The 20,789-nt window shown below is 50.3% G+C and overlaps 11 protein-coding genes across 11 annotated transcripts; 5 read left to right on the top strand and 6 right to left on the bottom strand.

Annotated features, from left to right (window-relative positions):
• Window positions 1-64: 64 nt before the first annotated feature.
• CC77DRAFT_1029639 (hypothetical protein) lies at window positions 65-2,582 on the top strand (the record flags this gene model as incomplete). The annotated part of the gene is made up of 2 exons (XM_018526533.1): window positions 65-597; window positions 650-2,582. 2 exons carry the CDS (start codon window positions 65-67, stop codon window positions 2,580-2,582), a joined length of 2,466 nt encoding a protein of 821 aa, XP_018387987.1.
• A 926-nt stretch (window positions 2,583-3,508) lies between these two features.
• On the top strand, window positions 3,509-5,081 carry CC77DRAFT_1029638 (hypothetical protein; the record flags this gene model as incomplete). Its single annotated transcript, XM_018526532.1, has 4 exons — window positions 3,509-3,572; window positions 3,626-3,938; window positions 4,003-4,171; window positions 4,218-5,081. The coding sequence occupies 4 exons, from the start codon at window positions 3,509-3,511 to the stop codon at window positions 5,079-5,081; spliced, it is 1,410 nt and encodes a 469-aa protein (XP_018387986.1).
• An 84-nt stretch (window positions 5,082-5,165) lies between these two features.
• On the bottom strand, window positions 5,166-6,185 carry CC77DRAFT_1029637 (hypothetical protein; the record flags this gene model as incomplete). The annotated part of the gene is made up of 4 exons (XM_018526531.1): window positions 5,166-5,260; window positions 5,435-5,646; window positions 5,695-5,901; window positions 5,953-6,185. The coding sequence occupies 4 exons, from the start codon at window positions 6,183-6,185 to the stop codon at window positions 5,166-5,168; spliced, it is 747 nt and encodes a 248-aa protein (XP_018387985.1).
• An 895-nt stretch (window positions 6,186-7,080) lies between these two features.
• On the bottom strand, window positions 7,081-8,874 carry CC77DRAFT_984992 (alcohol oxidase; the record flags this gene model as incomplete). The annotated part of the gene is made up of 1 exon (XM_018536186.1): window positions 7,081-8,874. One exon carries the CDS (start codon window positions 8,872-8,874, stop codon window positions 7,081-7,083), a length of 1,794 nt encoding a protein of 597 aa, XP_018387984.1.
• A 1,321-nt stretch (window positions 8,875-10,195) lies between these two features.
• Window positions 10,196-11,863, top strand: CC77DRAFT_1018584 (inosine monophosphate dehydrogenase). Its single transcript, XM_018524650.1, has 4 exons — window positions 10,196-10,625; window positions 10,675-10,757; window positions 10,809-11,540; window positions 11,589-11,863. The coding sequence occupies exons 1-4, from the start codon at window positions 10,583-10,585 to the stop codon at window positions 11,805-11,807; spliced, it is 1,077 nt and encodes a 358-aa protein (XP_018387983.1). The 5' UTR covers window positions 10,196-10,582; the 3' UTR covers window positions 11,808-11,863.
• Window positions 11,864-12,241: 378 nt separating this feature from the next.
• Window positions 12,242-12,875, top strand: CC77DRAFT_1093058 (hypothetical protein; the record flags this gene model as incomplete). The annotated part of the gene is made up of 2 exons (XM_018529660.1): window positions 12,242-12,400; window positions 12,489-12,875. 2 exons carry the CDS (start codon window positions 12,242-12,244, stop codon window positions 12,702-12,704), a joined length of 375 nt encoding a protein of 124 aa, XP_018387982.1. The 3' UTR covers window positions 12,705-12,875.
• CC77DRAFT_735437 (alpha/beta-hydrolase) lies at window positions 12,497-14,711 on the bottom strand. The gene is made up of 3 exons (XM_018533001.1): window positions 14,297-14,711; window positions 14,002-14,250; window positions 12,497-13,946 (listed from the first exon to the last, which is right to left on the bottom strand). The coding sequence occupies exons 1-3, from the start codon at window positions 14,589-14,591 to the stop codon at window positions 12,769-12,771; spliced, it is 1,722 nt and encodes a 573-aa protein (XP_018387981.1). The 5' UTR covers window positions 14,592-14,711; the 3' UTR covers window positions 12,497-12,768.
• A 437-nt stretch (window positions 14,712-15,148) lies between these two features.
• On the bottom strand, window positions 15,149-16,327 carry CC77DRAFT_1048590 (hypothetical protein; the record flags this gene model as incomplete). Its single annotated transcript, XM_018527541.1, has 2 exons — window positions 15,149-15,991; window positions 16,094-16,327. 2 exons carry the CDS (start codon window positions 16,325-16,327, stop codon window positions 15,563-15,565), a joined length of 663 nt encoding a protein of 220 aa, XP_018387980.1. The 3' UTR covers window positions 15,149-15,562.
• Window positions 16,328-16,459: 132 nt separating this feature from the next.
• Window positions 16,460-17,080, top strand: CC77DRAFT_735272 (hypothetical protein). The gene has a single exon (XM_018532998.1). It carries the CDS (start codon window positions 16,593-16,595, stop codon window positions 17,031-17,033), a length of 441 nt encoding a protein of 146 aa, XP_018387979.1. The 5' UTR covers window positions 16,460-16,592; the 3' UTR covers window positions 17,034-17,080.
• CC77DRAFT_735305 (protein serine/threonine phosphatase 2C) lies at window positions 17,081-18,432 on the bottom strand. The gene is made up of 2 exons (XM_018532999.1): window positions 18,125-18,432; window positions 17,081-18,068 (listed from the first exon to the last, which is right to left on the bottom strand). Exons 1-2 carry the CDS (start codon window positions 18,280-18,282, stop codon window positions 17,129-17,131), a joined length of 1,098 nt encoding a protein of 365 aa, XP_018387978.1. The 5' UTR covers window positions 18,283-18,432; the 3' UTR covers window positions 17,081-17,128.
• Window positions 18,433-18,772: 340 nt separating this feature from the next.
• CC77DRAFT_1018580 (hypothetical protein) lies at window positions 18,773-20,671 on the bottom strand. The gene is made up of 4 exons (XM_018524649.1): window positions 19,951-20,671; window positions 19,843-19,902; window positions 18,995-19,776; window positions 18,773-18,907 (listed from the first exon to the last, which is right to left on the bottom strand). Exons 1-3 carry the CDS (start codon window positions 20,202-20,204, stop codon window positions 19,197-19,199), a joined length of 894 nt encoding a protein of 297 aa, XP_018387977.1. The 5' UTR covers window positions 20,205-20,671; the 3' UTR covers window positions 18,773-18,907; window positions 18,995-19,196.
• Window positions 20,672-20,789: the final 118 nt, after the last annotated feature.

The raw sequence follows: 20,789 nt of genomic DNA, 5'->3' as shown, positions 1-20,789 counted from the left end.
TACCATACCAGCATAAGGTTAGTGTGCACCACTAAACGATACGAATACGAACAACATCGACATCATGTTTGTCCGATCACCTCGCAGATTTGCGATACTCTCTTTTGTAGCATTGGTTTTCATCTTCGCCGTATTGCATCAGAGTCCATGGGCGCAAGACCAGGTTTACGAGCGCATGCCGCTCTTCAATTCGGGGAGGAGACCACAGGAACAGGAGCTCCTGAACGAAGGCCTGGCCGAGTCGCAACCACAACCCGAGGATGCATGGGGTCATGCCGTGCCTGTGCCTGGCGCGAAGCCTAGCACCACTGATGCGCAATTGGCAACTGGCGCAGCACAAGTCATTCCGCCGCCAATGGAGACTACGCGTGAGCCTGAGGTCGACGCGACAAAGCCCACAAAGTCCTACCCACCATGGGTGACGGCGCCATCGAGGACCGGCTCCTTCATCCCTCCCACCCCGAAACCGACCAACTGGAAGGAGTACATGACGAAGATGCTGGATTGGCCGCGACCCAGCTGGAACGGTCATTGGCCGCCTTTTAACGACTACGTCGACAAGAAGTACGACCCCAACCGATGGGAGCAATTCGACTTGTGAGTTCTCGTATCTTGCGCGCACGACATTGATGTTTCTAATCATGTGTAGGGATTACCGCATCTACGAGTCTAGCCATAACAAGCTCAACGACACGATTGCCTCTGATCCGATCGCATACAAACCGTTCCCCAAGTACAATACCCCGGACTGGAAAAAGAAATGGCACGGTGAACATGTGGCTTGTCTGGGTCCACGAGGCAGGATGCTCAATGAGAGCACCGACGATGAGGTTCAGGTTTATAAGGGCATCCCCGAAGATTTCCCTCCGGTGTACGCTGGTGGATATGATGTCATTGGATTGGACGATGATGTCTGCTTCGACCGATACTCGCGATACGGCCCGTACGGTTATGGCGACGATGAGTTTCCAGAGGAGGTCAAGGACTGGAAGGCACCAGAAACAGTCCCAGAATGGCCTCAAGTAAATTGGGGTGCGCTCCAGGACGATTGTCTCGAGCGCAACAAGGAGCGTTACCGACCAAAGGCTCGATCGCCAATCGTGAAGATTCCCAGCACCGTTCTCCCCGAACCCGCGGTGGCATCATCAGCGTTTGCAATTCCCACAGACACGAGCCGAAGCAACTTGGAGAACCGCGACGAGGGCGAGAAGAAGTACCACCACCGCACCGCCATCCTCATCCGTGCTTGGACCGGTTACAACTATGAGGAGAACGACATTACTGCTATTCGCGCGATGGTCTCTGAGCTCTCTCTTCAATCCGGCGGTGAATACCAAGTCTACCTTTACGTCCATGTAAAGGACAGAGATGCGCCCATTTTCGACAGCCAGTATGAGTATGACCGCATCCTAAAAGAGAACGTACCCGAGGAACTACGCGATATCGCTATTCTATGGTCAGAGTCCATCTTTCCGAAATGGTATCCCAAAGTTATGGACTGGCAGGTCTACTGGCAACAATTCATGTGTCTGCAATGGTTCAGTCTTACCCATCCCGAGTTTGATTATGTCTGGAACTGGGAAACAGACGCGAGGTACACTGGACATCATTACCATTTCTTCGAGAAGATTAGCGAGTTTGCGGACAAGCAACCTAGGAAGCTATTGTGGGAGCGCAACAAACGCTACTATCTTCCGAGTGTACATGGCGATTACCAGTCATTCGTCGAGCAGACCCACAAGGATGTCCTAAATGCATCCGCAAACTCGCTCATCCCACCTCCTGTTTGGGGACCGCGCCCATGGAAACTTGCCATACCACCACAGAAGCCACTGGGTCCTACACCACCAACGACCATGGAGGAAGACAACTTTGAATGGGGTGTTGCTGAGCCTGCAGACTTCATCACCCTTCTTCCGATGTGGGATCCAAGGAACACGACCTGGTCTTACAAGGACAAGATCTGGAACTACCTGCCACACATCCGACCAATCTTCACTCCGGAAGATGGTCAAGCTGATTGGTTCACGCATCCCGTCTTCGAGCAGATTGATCGCCGAACTTTCATCAACACTGTTGTACGGTTCAGTAAGAAGATGCTACAGGCTATGCACGAGGAGAACTTGGTTGGACGCAGCATGCAAGCCGAGATGTGGCCCTCCACAGTCGCACTCCAACATGGTCTCAAGGCGGTGTATGCACCTCACCCAATCTTCAACGACCGCCACTGGCCCGCTGCTTACACTGAAGCCATCTTCGATACCGCATCGACCGTAGACGAGGATACAGGCGAAGCATTGGAACCTCGCCAGGGCGCCTGGACCGAAGAAGCTGACTCGCCATACAACCATGACCGTGAGTTCAACTTCCAAGGCTGGAGTTGGTATTACGCATCGCGCTTCCCTCGCAACCTATACCGGAGATGGCTCAACTGGCCTATCGTGCAGCAAAATTGGGGAGAGTCAGAAAAGATCGATGGTGGACCAGGCTCTGACGGCGAGCTGGAACAGAAGAGAATGTGCATACCGGGTATGCTACTTCATCCTGTAAAGAGGATGGCCAAGTACAAGGAAAAGCCTTGAGCGAGACGACGAAACGCAACGCAAGGTCTCACACGACCAATGATCATCAAACTGCGTGTTGACACGAGTATATCTGAACACCGACATTTCTGCGGTGTATAGAAGGGGGGCGAGCGCTATTCTATTGCGACTTCTTTCATACCAAAAGCATGGCCGGAGCTCAACCTGCCTCACGTTTTGCTTTCTCTACTGATACCTCTTCCTGTTTTTCTTTCTGTTACCAGACTTCAAGAGTCTGCTGGGCTTCATCGTAGGGATCATTGGCATTTGCTGGACATTTACTTGGCGCTTTGGGAACTATATATGGCATCAGCGTTTTTTACACGCATCGTCACTTGGTTGACAGATTTTTGGCCCGATGGTCGATAGATATAGATGGCATTTTTTTGAATGTATAAGGATTACTGTTCATTTTGTGCCCATCACGGTTCCGTGATTTCATGATTGTTTGCGTATCTTATATGCGTTGGTGAATAAGACACGGCGGTTCATATTGGTAAATTAAATTCCTGATGAATGGCGAAGTCCTTAAGAGTGCCAAATATCGCAAGTTCGTTTGGCGACTTCAGTGATTCTCTTTGTAGGATGAGGAACTGGCATTCTTGTTCACATTGTCTCTACGACCTTTGGCTGGATTAAGTAACCAGCAACTCTCAATGCTCTCTTCGTGGGACGAAGCGTCTGTATACTATGGCCTTGAGGTAGTCGCAGCGAATATTAACGTTTCTATTACCAAGGAGTACATCAAACCAATCGTGATGTACCTGCACCGATCACGCGTTAGTGGCCATGTATGCCTCCAAAGGTGTCCTCGTTTTCGGATGAGGGGCACGCATAGTGTTGCGCACGAACCATCCTGAGGGGGACTCGTCATCTCCCAACATCGCGCATTCATCACATTATCAATCTTGGTATGTAACTCGCACATGGTTGGAGTGGGTGGACGTTCCAAGGCTTGCGATAATTGCAAAAGGCGACGCGTAAAATGCGGTAAGTCTGCCCCAGCTGCTCTGCAGCCCTAACGCGTGTGTTGACGTCATAAGACCTTTCGAAGCCGCAATGCGCAAGATGCATCAAGGCGCGATTACAGTGTGGTGGCCCCCGTGGCATTGCAATCATCCAATATGGTCGGGGCATAACTACTCAATCTGATGATTCTGATCCTGCGCGTTCCTCTGCGCTCGAGACCATCGCCACCGCGCCGGCGAACATACAGCAGCCTGTTCCTAAAATACACCCAGGACTTTCGCTCTCCCAGGATGAAACTTTCACTTCATTCACCCTTTTACACTTTCTGCCGACTTCGGGTGTCCTGGGCGTTGCCCCTGGGACCATAACAACAAAATCATTCCTTGCGTAAGTCATCTTCACCTACAAGCTGCACATGAGACATGTAATGACTTCATACACCTACATCTAGGCTTGCTACCACGTATTTTGGTATCAAACGCCAGGATAATGCCATTACCCAGTTTGGGCTCAAGCGGTACAGTGATGCACTTGGTGCCGTACATTCGGCTCTGGAAGAGTCTATATCTTCGCCTACCTTTGATTTGCTTGAAGCGATCATGGTCATGTCACTTATCGAGGTGCGTCCTATGTTTCTCAGCGTATACTGTTTCTCACAACTACTAGTTCCTTGTCTCAGACCGCGAAAACGGTTGGATAAATCATGCTCGAGGACTGGAAAGGCTGTTCGAAATGCGGGGATCAGAAGCCATGGCATCACTTCCGTGCCTTATGATCTTGGAAAGGACGCGCCCTTCACTTATCTTTGCTGGACTTGTCTTGCGCAAGCCGACGATAATGTCGAATATTGAGTGGAAACGTGATCCATGGTGCTTGCACCCAGAACGCGTTGACTCGCTCAAGCTTATGTTTGACATTCTCGCAGACTGCCCTTCACTTTTCGTTCTGCGCGATAAGTTATCGTCGTATCCTGATGAAGAGACAAGGATGACTGCAGTTCAAAGTCTCTCTGAAGAATTTCGGCGAGTGGTCGCCAGTCTGGATAGTTGGGGGGAGCGATTCGCATCTGATCCGTCTCATACTCCTGACGAGATTCCTGCGGTCCGAACAACACCAATAATAGAGGATGAGTACGGAACCTTGCGTTCTGCCTGGTCTACTGTTTTTCGATACCAATCCCTCTATCACGCCAACGCTATGGCTATGTACAATGCTACTACCATATTGGCTTTTCGATTTGCCGATAGCATTCATGTTAGTTCAGGGTCGCCTTTCGAACACCACATCCGAAGAAAGCGTATTTCAGCAGCAGCGCTTTCCATATGCCGTAGCATTGACTACCATCAACAAGAGATGTGGGGTGAGCAGGGCAGTTTCGCTTTGCTTTTCCCTCTGCGTATGGCGTACGACGGACTCAGCGAGGAGGAACCTATAGTAGGCGCATGGTTACAATCTGTCATGCACGACATATCGGCTGGGAAACAGGGGCTGTGGAGATCGGCAAAAAGTCTTCTTGAAATCGGGAGATGAAGTAGCGTCAAACGAAGAGGTAGTCACGCTGCTTTATGACCTTGCTAATCACAGACGCATATCGAGCAAGTTCTGTCTCATTTACTACGCTAACGCATGTAGTGACTCCACGACAATATACTCCATCTTCGCGACCGTCTTTTGGTCTTTTTCCATCCTTCTGTCTGGTTTACTATGCGCTTTGGTGTCTCTCCTATGTTGCTTTCTGGAGCGCTTTCTTTCTCTACGCCTTCTCTTCTCCTCCTTCTTTTCTCGTTTGCGCTCCGCCTTGTCTGCTTTCCTTCTTTCTCTACTGTTGAGCTCAGCGCGTGGTTTTGACATGGAATTTTCAGTGGAGCTGATGCTAGAAGCACTAGATACAGAGCTCATGCTCGAGTCGGAGCTGTAGCTGTCTTCTTCTTTCTTCCTGATACGACGTTCGATCTGCTTTGCAGCCAATCTATCGAGAGAGTTGCGTTGCTCCATTGGTGGGGATACATTGAACGACAATGGTGCTATGTGAGGCATGAGCACTTGTAATCGGCGGTGTCCTGCTGTTTGGGGCAAAGAGCTGCTACCAAGGGGTCTTGACGAAGTCAGGAGTGGACAAGAAACGCGACAATTTTGTACTCACGACAATGGAGGCATGTTTAGATCATAGTGAAGCCTCTCTGCCAATTGTCTTTCCTTGTAGATCGAAACTTTCAGCCCGCGAGGCGCAAAGTATTCTCGGTTTGCTGTCTCCAAAAATCGGCTGGTTCGCGTTCTTGTCGTTGCAGCTGTTCCGATTCCGGCTACCATGTTCATGCTGGTACCAGCGATCATTGCCCAATGGTGCGGTCTAGCAGTTCTGTAAGAGTATGTATAGGATTCGAAGGAGATCTCAACGTACACAATGCCTACCACATGGCCTGCTGTATCCAGCGCCTGGAGCGGAACTGGTGGGGCCTGGGCGACACTGAGATTATCGAGGAATGCGACAAAATCCTTTTCATGAATGTTGAAGGAACGAAGATCGGAACTGTACGCTCGTATGAATGGGAACGGAGTTCCTAGTAAACCGCTTACATCGAGCCTCGGTATCACGACGGGTTTCTGCACGAATCTGTAAGTTGCGTTCGCCATTGCTGTTGACATCATGGCTCACCTGGAGGATTTGAGTTCTTGGCTGAACTGTGCTTGATGCCCCAGGAATCCAATCTGTTGCTAGATGTAAAAACTCGTCGTCGGATTGGGATACAATGTTCGGTGGCGATGCGGCTTCGTATGCTGCGAGTGCTTGGTGTGGCCTCTCGAAAGAATGGCTTTGGTAGGAAGGAGGATCCCATGGCATCATGGTATCATTATGTTGAGACTGCATGGCGTAGTTACTACTGTCCATTCAAGAGTCTAGCATAGACTATAAGTATTCAGAGCCTCACGCTCAATACAAGATGAGCCGCAGCTTGGTGCATCGTCAGATGCTCGAAGCTTTGACTGTAGCCCAAAAGAGCCCATTCCTCGAGACTCAGCCTCTCAGGCACATAAGCAAGCGGGCATAATCAAGCACTATCAAGCTCAAAGCAGTGTAGATCATTATGCCAATGCGGCTGAATCCTCGAGGATACTAACCGCTTGTTACCTAGTGCAATTAGCGTCATCTGCTCGGATTGCCTATTCGGGCTCATTTCTCGAAACTCGCCGATCAGTCAGTGGTAGTAAACGCTCAACTTGGAATTCAGTCAACGAATGCGTGTTGAATGTACTGAAAAAGCTAGTTGCTTGAACTTTGGACGGTGAGCAGCTCGGAAAATGAAGCCACGTAACAGAAAGCGAGAATTGCAGGTGTGTCTAGTAGGCTCGTTTTTTGGTAAAAGTACTCCTTCAGCACAACCCTTGCCTATGGTGAACAGTACTACGACACGGCTGCCTGAGATAGAAAAGTAGGGTGCAGCAGCACACTCGATCGCGAGCGGATAACGCCTGCCACTTGGAGTATGCAGGCGCTGTAAAGATACATTGCTTTTATGGAAGTCGTTGTCTATCTACCTGACTGCGCCCTGATGATCGCATCGGCGAGCTTTCCGGCAATGGCATAGACGCTGGCACTTAGGTGCCCCGAGATTTGCGTTGGAAAGACACTGGCATCGACGACCCGGACGTTGTGCGTTCCATAGACTTTGCCTTCCATATCTACCACACCACCCAAGTTCTTGCTCAGCATTGCGCAAGTACTCACGGGATGCGAATTACCACCCAAAGACTTCTTGATCCAAGTATCCCATGCTGCATCCCTCCAGCTTGCATGCTCAGGTACTGCTTGGAAACCGGGCGAGATTTCACCTATAGTGTGCTCCGCGAGCGGTAAGGTTGCGAAATGTTTGCGTATACTGATCGCAGCAGCAGCTTGCACATACATGTCGATGGGCAACTGCAGAAAATTTGGATCGATACTTGGCGGCGAGTTTGCATCTGTCGACTGGATGTGTATTGAGCCTCGAGAAAGTGGTATCAGATTCCAGAGCTGTGCGATGATCTGGTGGTCTGTTGGGGCCCATAGGATCTCTGCTAACGGAACCGTGCTTGCTGGATCAAATACCAAATCTACTTGGTGCTCTAAGAGCTGTTTTTGGGTCTCGACGGATATGGTGTTGGGCGGGTAGTCTGCGACGATTGCTTCTGCATATGCACTCAGATTGGCCCGGATTTCATCCACGAGAGCTGGTAGTTCGTCTCCGAACAGGTCGGAAGCTGTTGGGTATGTAACGAAGGTAGGGTAACCCGTCCAGTTTGTGGACGAGTTATACGCAATCCCATTCTGTGGTTGATCTGGCAGATTCGATCCAACAGAGTGAAGTGGATTGACTGTCTTAATACCGAGCGGATCAAGTACGGCAGGATTACCAACGCCAGAGTGTTCAAGAAATGCTGGTGATCTAATCGAACCAGCTGCAACAACGACTTCCTTCGAAGCGCTGATGGTATGGGTGGCGTTTTTAGCATCAATCACCTCAACACCTGAAGCAACCACTTCAGACGTCGCTGACTGTTCTTCATCCCAGATGATGCGTGCAGCCGTGGTGTTGAAAAAGACCTGGAGATTAGGCCGTGATGCGATAGGAAAGTAGAAAGACCTTGCTCCATCTGCCCTTATTGGTCCGGTACTGTTCAGCGTCATAGGCCAGGTGTTGAAACCACGCATGTTACCGTCATTCGCATCCGTGTTGTAAGGATGACCGAGGGCTTCAGAAGTCTCTTTAAGTATGTCGACGAATCCTTGGCCAATGAGGTAAGGGGTGAAGCCCACGGCAAGCTCTCCATCTTTTCCATGTGCATCATCTTTGTAGATCGCGCCTTTCTTCTTTAATGCCTCACTTGGCTCTTCGAATCCCTCTTGCTTCAAGAAATACTCCAGCATACCATCCCAGTTCCAACCCTCGTTTCCCAGTTCTTCCCACGCATCAATCTGGTCCTTCTCGGCGCGCAGATATGTCATTCCATTGATCGTAGTGCTACCTCCCAACGCCTTCCCTGCCCAGTAGTTCAAGCTGTTGTTCCCCGCATACTTTTGAGGCGCAGTCATATACTTCCAGTCAATTGATGTGCCTATGAAAAGGCCATACTCTAAAATCGACTTTGGCACGTAGGAGACGTTTGGATTGTTGTATGCGGAATCTCCAGCTTCAATGACTGCAACAGTAACATCGGGGTCGGCGGATAGTCTGTTTGCCACAAGCAGGCCTGCTGGACCTCCCCCAACTATAACATAATCGTATGTCTCGGATGCGCAGTCAGCGCGAATGGCTAGGGCAGCGAGAATAGATAACCAAAACATGATGCGTCATAGGAATCGGAACATGAAACTCAACTCGGGTGCCCCTGGCGCGGCATCACGGTCTATATATCTGGGGTATGTGGAGACCCCGAGAAAGTAGGCCTCCCAAAACCTCCGTAGCGAGTTGTGTGCATGCAGTGGATCGCAAGATATGTCATTGGCTCGTTACGTCATTGCCAAGCTTAGGCTTGCCTAATTGTCGGGGTCAACAGCCCTATCAGGTACTCTTCTCGAGCCCACCCCTCTGAGGAAAAGCTGAATATCGATCATGATGCGTTCGGTACGATACCGTCACTGAGCAAGCTCTGGATGAAGAATGTACAAGTCGTCCTAACGCCGCCATCCGGACGGCGGTGCTTAGCTCCTATAGGCTCGTTGGAAGATGTGCTGGAAGATTTCCAATAGTCTTAACCAGGAACCACATGGTCTGGAAGCAGTCCAAGTACCCATAAGCTCGTCCATTTTCTCTACTCTTTTACCACCTGTTCACCATCTCAGGATACTCGGGAGAAAGCGATAGCTTGTACTGAGCTATCCTGCACAAGCCAGTAGGTGTAATATTCGATCGTATTGCGTGATGGGTATTCGGTTAAGTCCGCAGACTTAATAAACACTGGCATGTCGCTACTGTCAAGAAGAAAGCCTGCCATGAGCGCGAAGTAGCTGTGAGGTCAGTTTCACACAAAGGTCGTATCGCATGTCCGCCTCCCACCGGCTCTCCAGTATCGCCATTTGAACATGTCGATGACAGCTTGGACTGAGGCTCGACAGTGGTTGGGAATATGGTGACGTGATGTACGCCGTGAAGCGATGCAAGATGATTGAAGCCTCACACCTCGCTGCTCTTGAGAATGATCGTTTCATTGTCGGCATCATGCTTGGAGTCGCCGCGATTTAGCAATACTCGTTAGCTAGAATTCGATCAATTGCAAACGATAGGCGGTAACTGCACGTTGGAAAGGATACGTAAGAGATCTAGGGAATGCCTCGCGGGGTCGCCTTGGAGTTTGTACAGGGAATAGAGGGTCGTCCTCGACTGCAGGTTGTCATCAGAAGTCGAGCGGGTTATGTCGAAAATCTTTGACTGGTTGTCATAGTGAGAAAATTAAGCAAATAGTTTGAGCAGTCGCCAAACATGAATGAACAAACTGACGGACTGCGATGTACTCTTTCTTTAGTGTAAATACGGAGTATGGGCTTCTGTGATATCCGATGATGCGTTCAAAACATACACGAGTGAATTATGATTCATCTGCTGATGTTTGCTTCTGATGAATGAGTGCGCGGACAGTGGTGTTGAAGTAACCGTTGACTGCCAAGACACATGTGAAAATGCCTGGGGAACGGCAAGTTCCGTTGCGGTAACATGCTTCCCCCTCATCGTCGCCTTTGCACAACAGACGCACAGCTCCACGTACATCAACATTGTCGCAGACAATCACGAGCGACTCGGCGACACCGAATCATTCGGCGAAAGGGTCTGTGCAAGACTAATCAGCCGACCGACGCGCACCTGTGTTTGGCGTCGCGGCTCTGGAGTTACCGAGGCACATGGCTTCCCCACACGAATGACATGCCCCCAGCCGGCGCGAACGGCCGCAACGTCGCGCGTCCGAGTGTCAGATATATTCTCATCTCGAGTTTTAGGCGTAGCTCTCACTCGTACATTCACCTCTAGATACCCGTTTTCCCATAGACTACAGTCAAAATGCCTTTCAACACTGAGCTCACCAGAGCCCTCGGCATCAGAGGTAACTCCACTGGCGCAACATGGAGAGCGAGTAGCTGACACTTAGACAGTGCCCGTTGTTCAGGGTGGTATGCAATGGGTCGGATACGCTGAGCTTGCTTCCGCTGTCAGCAACGCTGGAGGACTGGGCATAGTACGTCTGGCACTCCATTACACATTCAAACACAGTCTCACGATAGCATAGCTTACCGCTCTCACCCAACCCACACCCGAAGACCTGCGCAAAGAGATCCGACGATGCAGAACGATGACCAACAAGCCTTTTGGCGTCAACCTGACCCTCCTCCCTGCCATGGTTCCCCCGGACTATGCCGCATACGCTCGCGTTATTATCGAGGAGAAGATCAATATTGTTGAGACGGCGGGAAACAGCCCTGGACCAGTCATCAAGCAGCTCAAGGCTGCTGGCACTATCATCCTGCACAAGTGCACCACCATCAGACACGCACAGTCTGCGGTCAAGCTTGGCGTTGACTTCCTGTCCATTGACGGCTTCGAATGCGCTGGACATGTTGGCGAGACAGACATTACCAACTTCATCCTGCTCAGCAGAGCCAGGCAGTCGCTGGGTGGTATTCCATTCATCGCGTCGGGAGGTTTCGCAGACGGTCAGGGTTTGGCCGCCGCGCTGGCTCTCGGTGCCTGTGGTATCAACATGGGTACGCGCTTCATGTGCACTGTCGAAGCACCCATCCACCACAACATCAAGCAGGCCATCGTCGACGCACAAGAAACCGACACCGCTCTTGTCCTTCGGCGTTGGAAGAACACATCGCGACTTTTCGCAAACAAGGTCGCGCTCCAGGCCGTGGACGTCGAGAAGACCAGCACAACCGGCAAGTTCGAGGAGGTCGCTGAATTTGTAAGCGGAAAGCGAGGACGTCAAGTATTCTTGAACGGAGACAAGGACTTTGGTGTAAGTGCTACAATTCTCCTCCAAAGTTCGGCTAACTGATAAACCTAGGTATGGACCGCTGGCCAAGTAATCGGCCTTATCCACGACATCCCCACCAACGAAGAGCTCCTCAACCGTATCGAACGAGAAGCTGTCGAGACAATGAAGCAGAACCAAACGCTCTTCATTGAGGATGGAGAGAAGCCTGTCGCTGAAGGCGCTTCAATAAACAAGAAGTCGAACAACCCTCAGGCTGAGGTATGGGGCATCGGCAAGAGCAAGCTATAGAAATGTTAGACTGTATAGAATATTTAATCGAAGGAAGCATCCTCCGCATGGAACACAATAATGTCCCCAGCAGTCTCAAAGTGCATATCTACGCATACCCAAGCCCTGCAGTAGCGCGGTTATCGAGCAATGGCATGGTGCACGGAAGAAAGCAGTTTCGCTAGATTGCTGACCTCACGCGTAGGTTTCGTGTTGAAACTAGAGACCCTGTCGCCACTATGGACACCAACATCCCCATCTTGAGTCACGATGACGTCGAATCCACCCCATGATCACCAGGTACCCTATCCTACGAAATTACTTCTCGACCAACTACCACGGTCAGTCGAATATCCAACGCTTCGACCCTGGATTAGACTCACGAACCCGTTCATCAAGGAGCTATATTGCACAACAAAACCCTTTTCACGAACCTCATTTAGAAGACCACCATCATGTCCTCCTTGACAGGCCAAGAATCTTCCAACACTCAACCTAGAAACCCAGTCAACTCTGGTGAAGACACTGCCGGAACTTTCAAAGGTGATTCAAGCGTTCCATTCAAGACGGGTGGGTCAACAGACCCTGCTGGCTTGAGCGTTCCAGCGGATAAGGTAAGCTTTCCACCCATTATGCCATCTCTTATCACGTATGTCCTGCATGAAGAACAATATTCTGTCAACAGGATACTTACAATCGTAGTCTGCACCAGGCCAGCAAAACGCCTCAGGCACTTCGGAGCAACGCCGCGGAGAAGACGTGACGCAGAACACTAAGCAAGAGTACGAGGGGAGCAGCAGTGTGGGACAAAAGACAGGAAGCGAAAGTTTGATCGATAGTATAGAGAAGAGCGTACACGAGGGTGGTGAGGCAGATCGAAGTGGAGTAGACGTTGGGCAAGTCAGTACTGGGCGATAGGTAGTCAGATACAGGCATCTGGTTGGCTTGCATGTTTCATTAGACTTAAGGTACAGGCTCTTTCCTAGACATTAGGTATGCCTTGTGCACCTACAATAGCCTCAAAGATTGGCCTGAAGAGGCTGCATCTATAATCGAGACCAGACTGTGGCAACACAGTAACACCACTTCCTCGTACATTCCCAACGTCGCCAAGGACACCCAAACTCCAATCCCCTTCTATCACAGTAGCATTCTGGTCTTGGTATAGTCCACCCATGACGAGATCATAGGCGCCGACCAGAACACTACCCTCAGCTCCAGAACCGATCGCATTCCATCCTGGCCCAGCGTACGGGTTCTTCGCGAATCTGGCCCAGGTGCTCTGCATGAACTGTGCGAGAGCGTATTCTTGCGTCGTTGTATTTGCGCGTTCGTACGTACGGAACACAAGAGGAATCTCGGAGGCGTGGTATGCGCCGAGCTGTGGGTACGCTTGCGTATTGACAAAAGAAGCGTTGTAGTAATAGCGCCAGGTAGGAATGCCAACGGAGGCTGTCGCGTTAGCCCATAGTGCTTGTGGACATTGGAATGTGATCTCAGTAGAGATCTGTGAGATCACATCATAGTCGTTGCTAAGGCCATTACTTCCAATTGGGTATGCAGCTTCAATCTCAGGAATGAGTGCTGGGGCGAGGATTCCAAAGGTCGCCTGGACGTAGGCGGTAAGATTGGTTTGTCCAACTTGGAAGACACGCCCTTCCTGTGCATTCGTGCCTCCCAATACTGGTATGTGTGCAATATCTCCACTCAGGCGACGTGCCGCTGGATTTGATACCAACGTGGTGTTATCAGCCACTGGATTAAACACGAGAGAGTTCTGGTTGATGATGTTGCGAACAGCCGTTGCATTCGCGGCCCGCACACAAGTCAAGTTGCTTTCATGTGTACCCGGGCACCCGAGTGTCGCTGTCAGATTATTCCAAGCAGGTATGCTTGAGGTTTGAGGAGCCACGCGATAACTATATTGCCCACTCTGGAGAATGGCAGCCCGGAACGGCGGCGAACTACCCTTCGGAAAGCTGGTCAGTAAAGCATCAATCGAGAAAGCACCCGCACTTTCTCCAAAAATGGTCACTTTGGAAGCATCGCCACCGAAAGCGTGGATGTTGCGCTGAACCCAGTCGAGAGCAAAACGTTGGTCCAGAAAGCCGAGATTGCGTGCCGCTAGTGGCAGTTCCGGTGAAGCAGGAAAGCCGAACACTGTATGTTGTTAGAAAGGGGAGAAGGCGTTTTCAAAGCTTTGGTAGCATCTTACCATTCGTTCTGTAGTTAGTTGTCACTACGATGACATCTTCATAGGCAGCGAAACTGCTTCCATCGTATGTGTCTTGACCAGCATTACCAAATTGGAGTGAGCCGCCATAAATCCAAAACATCACAGCTCGCCCAGCACCACCTGGCGGAGTCGCTGGGGCATAGACATTGAGGTATAGGCAATCCTCCGATTCCTCGGGTGGTGGGTTGTTGAAGACAGCTTGTGTAAACTGCGAGCTCGACAAAGGGTCTAACGACATTAGCGTATCTCAATAAGTTTAATCAATCTCCCATACATCGAAACTGTTGGATACATGCTGGCCTAAATTCTGTGGCGTTGACCGGTTCTTGGAAAGGTACGGCAGCTTGTGGTGGAGAGAACCTTTCTGGTGGTGATGCAAATGGGACACCAAGATATTGATGCACTGGCCCAAGTGCGTAGGGAAGTGAAGTAGATTTTCCGATTATCACTCCGGCATCAATAGTCGCTGTTGGTACCTCACTGTCAGGGGTATAGTCTGCCCAAGTTGCAGTTGGACTAAGAGAAACAAGCACGAGGCCAATGAGGCTGGACGCAGAAGACAAAAACATGCTGATGTTACGAAGTCCTTACTACTACCACAAATCAGCTTCCCATGCTCTTTATACTAATTCGATGGCTAGCAGGCGCGAACCCGAGGTCAAAATGGTAGTCACTTTCGTTGCAAGCCATGTCGAGCTTGGCGTGCATTACGCTGCAGCATCCATGAGGGTTTCGTCCAAACAAAGATGCTTTTTACTACGCGGGGCCGAGGCATACAACCCAGCTCTGCAGCTAGGAAACGTAAGGGCGTCATAGCCATCCCGTGTATGCATTCAGATTGAGGGTGGTACGCAGCTCGCGTCGTTGAGATTGGTGTTGCCATGCATTGCTTGCTAGAGACATAAAAACTTCCATTTGATTATAGCAGCAGGTAAGTTGGAAATATCTGGATGTGGAGAATGCACGAAGAGGCAAGTTTCGAAGAGAAAAGAGGTGTGAAGCTTTCCCACTAAGGGTGACGCGGGATTTTGCGGGGTGCGTCTCGCTTCGCTCCCCTGCCATCAGCAAGCCTCGCCAGAGTCCATTGGGCGGAACAACAAAGCGCCCTTCAATTGTCCCTCTCCATCAACATCGGCAACCACCCGAGAAACGTTGAGATACTCTCGATTCACGATCCATTGTGTTGAAACTGTCATAGCTACGAAACCCAGCATACTGCAGGCGAACCTGCGATTATTCAGACCAGCACCCGGCTCATTCGCGCTCCCGTCGTCATTCCCGGCGACTTCGAGATGTCAATTGAACCATCAGTTCACGAATTTAGTGTATATCTCCTGTATTTTGACACCCGAAACTAGCCGTCAAGTGAAAATAATAAAAGCACAGTACCGCACCATCTAAACTCCAATTTAGGCAGCTCAGTAGAAGGGGATTGAAGGCGCACTATCCTCGCCTGACTCCAACTCTACACAATCCAAAATAGCAAGCTTGGCCACCTAAACAAATCATCCTTTTTTGGAGCATAGAAGATCGTTACCTTTTAAATTGTTCTCTCTCTCAATGCTTTGCTGTGTTGGATGAGCATCCATGCAACGCCACTCCCATGTGGAGTTCCAAGGATAGCCTTTCCCTCTTCACTTTGTATATCGAATGTAATACCGGGCCAAAGTTCGTACATGCTACGACCATGCATCTTGATAATCTTATTGAGCACTAAGAGGGTCTCGGAGTTCTGAATCTGAATGCGGAAGATATAGTTAAGCGATATGGGCTGGACAAGTGGAGAGTGAAAAGAGGAGAGATATTGCAGGAAAGCTACGTCTGACCAGTGGCGCAGTAATGGTAAATCAATATATCCTTTGTCTCCAGCATCGTCAAAAGCTGCTGCATGGGAAGGTGAGAGATTGGTATCCGCAATGAGAACGCCAGCGCTCGGGTTGCTGACTTGAGAGAAGTATCCACGTATTGTCTGAGGCTTGTTAGCACATGTCCAACCTTACAATAAGCTGTGGCGTACCGTTTACTCATCTGTTTCTGCTGTATACACTCCATGTTGATGATGTGTCCTGACGTTCTCTCCTCCATCATATATCATCTTGTGGTTGACGTTCAGGTCGCGGAGCGCTCTGGCGGTACATTCGATTTCGAAGCTAGTCTGGTTGGTCTCCAGGTAATAGCCATGCTGGGCTAGTTCTTTCGTGTGCTTGAATGCGCTTTCAATGGACGTTTTGGTCTTCTTGGTCAACATTTGCAACAGCTTAGTGCCCTTCTCGACGGCTGCCTCATAGTCTTGGTCCTTTGCCATTCTAGAGCAGAAACAGAGAGTGTGTGGCTTAGAAATTAACGGAGAGAGGATTATTTGGAAAAGTGAAAGAGGGAGGCTTTTTGTGAAGGTACTTTCTCGTATGAGAGCGAGAGCTGCAAGGGTAGGCTTCACTATGGATCGAGTGTCAACACAATGCTGTTCGCGCGGTCAGGCCTTGCTTCACCACTCGTACCATTGACAGCTGTATCTACTGCTACGTCAGGATCTCAACCCTACGCTTCGTTTACCCATAATACTGCGAGCTATGATCGAGACAACAAACATTACCTCTCGGTGCCACTTCCAACGCAGCAAAAGCAGCAATCGTCTTGTAGAAGCCTGCGAAGCTCTTGAGCATAGTAAATATGAAAGGAAGGATAAAGCAGAGGCTTCGTTGGAGGCTCTTTTTGGGGAGGCTGGGATCAGGAGGAAGTGTGATGCGAACAGCGATGAGGTCGGGGAAACAATGCAACGACATGGCGGACGGCAGGTTCTATATCGTGATATTCTGGTAAACGGAGAGTGTAACTGGTTCACATGGGCGGATAGTATTGGAAGCAGTCTGGATGATTATTCGCGGCGTTTCAAGATCGTGTACTGCTGCTCAATGCTCAGCGTATTACTGATGGTATTGATATTCTGGTGTCATGGTGATCGAACGATATGGAGCCCACCATATTTCAGCCGGAACGCCTTTGCTACATGATATCAGGCCAATCGGGCCTAGGTACTCCAGCTTCTTTTAAGCGAATTGAAGATTTTTCCAGTTCCTGCGCGAAGTTTCAGGATCATGCCGAACACCTAGCGGTCTCGTATCCAGTCCTTCAGACTGGCAATACTTGATCGTCTCCTTCTTCTTAATCCGCTGCCCTCCATGCCGATATCCATGCTCCTCCTTCCGCCATCTATACTCCTGCGTCCTTTGCTCTCTGTATCCAGCACAACCACGAGAACGGTACAGTTGTCTGCACCCTTCATGTTGCCCTCCCTCGAAGTCAGCTCGTCGGCAATCTGCTTGGCCTCCTTCCCAGACTGCCATCCGTCGACTGCTAGCCGTGTGCATTCCTCTGCCTCTTTCGCTGAACCAACGCCGTCTGAAGCGAGCAGTATAAGAGACTGACCATGGAGAGTGCGAACGGTGAAATGCGCTTTGTTTGATACCAGATCGTGTATTGCAGTCCTTCCTGGAGCAAGACCTGTTTCTACGCCAGCCAGATCTGAAAGGTCGTGACCTGCTAGACGGTTGACGCGAGGCTTCTTGTAATCCAAATCTCCTAGAGCGCGCGACATGCTCACGCCGCCGATGCGTGCAATACCGGATCGGTAGTTGATCTCGCCACCTGCGTCTTCTACCCTTCTCTTCTCCAATGGGCTGTCTGGCGCATGCTCCACGCTTAGAGCCTCCACGTTCCACCCCAAAGAACTTGTGCCGGAGTCAACCCGTGAGGGGGATTGCGGCGATAAGGATTGTGGAGATTGTGGTTCGTGATCTGCGAAGAAGACATGGCTGTCGCCTAGATTGGCTTGTATGAGCAAGTTTTGCTTCGTGTCGACGAGAACAAGAGAGACGGTTGAGCCTCCGTCGAGGTTGTCACGGTCGAGTTCGTGATCTACGGCTTTGAGGGCTAGCTGAATGGCATGTTTGTACTCGGCCGTATTTGATGCCTTGGGGTTGCTAAGATGGTGTTCGAGATGTGTATGGAGATGCTCCGCAACGTGGTTAACAGTCGCCGTACCCCCACTGTGATCCCAAAGTTAGTCTGAAGTCATTACCTCATGATACACGGTAGCACTTACTGGCCATCATACACAGCAAAGAGAGCGAGATCTTTCCGTGACTTGATCGAACCTGGTGTGAGGGTAATGTAACGATCTTCTTGGTCTTGTCGCGCCCCCAGAATCTGTGGGGAAGATGTTAGCGGAGAGTCTCGGTCGCTGCTCGGGACAAGCGGCATCTAGAAGGCGGGAGTATGCAAGGGACACACTACGCACCCTGCTGACACCGACGTCGATAATGTTAACGCTCATTGTTAGTTATTTTTCTTGAATGAATGGGTTTCCGCGTGGGATGTGGTAATGATAGTTGAGCGCCCCGTGTTTGTTTTTACATCAATTGTACCTCGTCATAGGCCAAGCAATGCCCAGCAACACCTAAGGTGGCCATAAGCGGCGGCACACGCGACCATCACAGCCACTACGTCATCTGCCCTCTCGACGTGCATAAACTGAAACCAATCAAGGGACTGCCCGCGCCACAATTTATTGGTTTATGCACTCAGCCTCAATTGCCTAGATCATTGTGATGCGCAAACGTGCAACTGTTGAGCAGTCTAGAGCGTGGGGAGCGTGGAGAAAAGAAGGGTCATAGTGGGGCACGTGACGTCGTGTCCTGCATGTAGAACGCGTTCGGCCCAGAAGTTTTATATGAACAAGCAATTGTGTACCTGTAGATTGGTTTGCTGTTGCGTCTTCACGAAACCTCCGTTTTCAACGAAGCTACGCTTGACAGCCCCGAATCTGTGCGCGATATTCGAGCAGGCGGGGAAGTCCGCCCTCGTGATGCGTTGTTTTTGACATTTGGTACGTCGATCTATCAATGCTTGGCAGTCGAGCGGGCTTCCTCGTGAAGCCTGATAGATGCTTGAAAAGGCTGAGATGTGTTGATAGAAAATGCCTCATGAACTTGCACTGCCTCAAAAGCTAAGAGCTAGCAAATACGGGCAGCTAGTTCGGCCCTTTCGTGACACCCACGAAATCCTCATATTTTCGTCCGAGTCCATTCTGATGTCTTCCGCTGAACATTAGTGTAAGCAGGAGCGAAGGAACGAAAAACGCTCGGCGACGTGCAGACGCGCTATCATGGTTCTCCTCAGCCCTCCCGGATGACACCGCTGTCCATCCACTCCGCTCTCAGCTTGGCCCAGATGCCGTCTCCTCTGAAACCCCAAGCCCACCTCTCATTCCTCAGGCCCACCAGCTTGTCTTCTAAGATACACTTGTCCTCCCTTTGGTCCTCTGTCCATTCGATCTTGGATAACAGCTGTATACAGGAGATCTCTTCGCTCATACAAGCGGTGACAGCGCTGAGACGCTCTTCGGGATCCATATCATACCCGTACATTAGTTCTCGTCCTGTCTCTATGGCTCGTCGGTTGGTCTTCAGATGATCCAACAATCCCTCAGGCACCGGAGGCGATTTCACGCCTTCGATTTTGATACGGCAATGCGGACACGTGCGATATGGGTATTTCGCCTCTTCAATCTTTGGTGTTCTCATCCACTGCTCGAGACAAGCTTTGCCAACAATGTGGCCACAGTGCTTGATTCGTACAGGATAGTCGGCTAACAGCTCTTCGATTGGGCGATCTGCAAGAGAAGTGTATGAGGTTTGGCAGATTGGACAGCAGCCAGCGTTATCGTCGATAATGGAAGCGTTGTCAGCCGTTTGGGTAAGTAGAGAAAGTGGAATGGCGCATGCAAAATGGTCGACTTCCATGAACTGAGTCCTCTCAAAGATACCCTCGCGCGTTTTGAACAATTCAGCATCCATGTCAGATGCATGCTGAAGACGCTCGGTCAGTTTTGCGCCTGCTCTAATGACATCTCCTTGACGTTCAACATAGTTGAGGTGGAACACGACCATGAATGCTGCACGCAATCGCTCCAATGGTGACGCAAGATCACGGTCTGTAAGTGCCATGTAGAGGCGTTCCAGATCAGACCACTCCTCTTGCCGGCCTTTCAACTGCTTTTCTATAGCGCGTCTGAACATCCCTAGCTCGTGCTGACGGCTCATGAACCTGTTCTGATATTCCAGCATACCCAATAGCCATATTCGTGCAGCTTTTGCTTCTTTATCAGTCTCCACATCACTCATGCCTGCGAGACGAGAGGTATGAAGCGGACTCGGAAAATGTTGTTGTTCAAGCTTGCGAAGTTCTACAGGCCCTTGAGGAAATGCGCTCTCTGAGCTCTTTTGACTCTGCCCGAACTTGCGCAAGTCTCGCAGGCTACGAATCCGTGAACAAACGTCTCGATATACTGCGATCGTTAGCGAAACGCTGAGAAGTTGGAAACTTCGGGTGCACTAGGTAATGCGTCTTTTGGGACAAGGGCATATCGAGTTGTGCCCTTATGCTCGAAATGGTGCTTTCAAGGCATGCACTTGTAAGATTGTGCAACTGTAGTATCGGGAAGTACAGCGAATAACCCCAGGGCGCTTTCGACAGCGCGGTTCCAGAGGAGACAACTTGGAGAAAACGAGCTCCTTCTTATAACGTACCTGCTACACTTGCCGGCGCATGGCTTATCAGTGGCACCGAATCATCTGCTTCAGACGCCATGATTGCGTACTCGCAAGGTTGGTTTGCGACGTAACACTATCAGTGGTTTCGAGAGTGGAATGGAGTTGAAAAGTTCAGAATTGAAGGTTGACCAGTGTCACGGCATTTGCTACACTGCA

Source organism: Alternaria alternata (genome assembly GCF_001642055.1).
Source record: "Alternaria alternata strain SRC1lrK2f unplaced genomic scaffold CC77scaffold_6, whole genome shotgun sequence".
Classification (NCBI taxonomy): domain Eukaryota; kingdom Fungi; phylum Ascomycota; class Dothideomycetes; order Pleosporales; family Pleosporaceae; genus Alternaria; species Alternaria alternata.
Note: the sequence above shows the minus strand (reverse complement) of the source record. Positions and strands in the feature narration are given on the sequence as shown.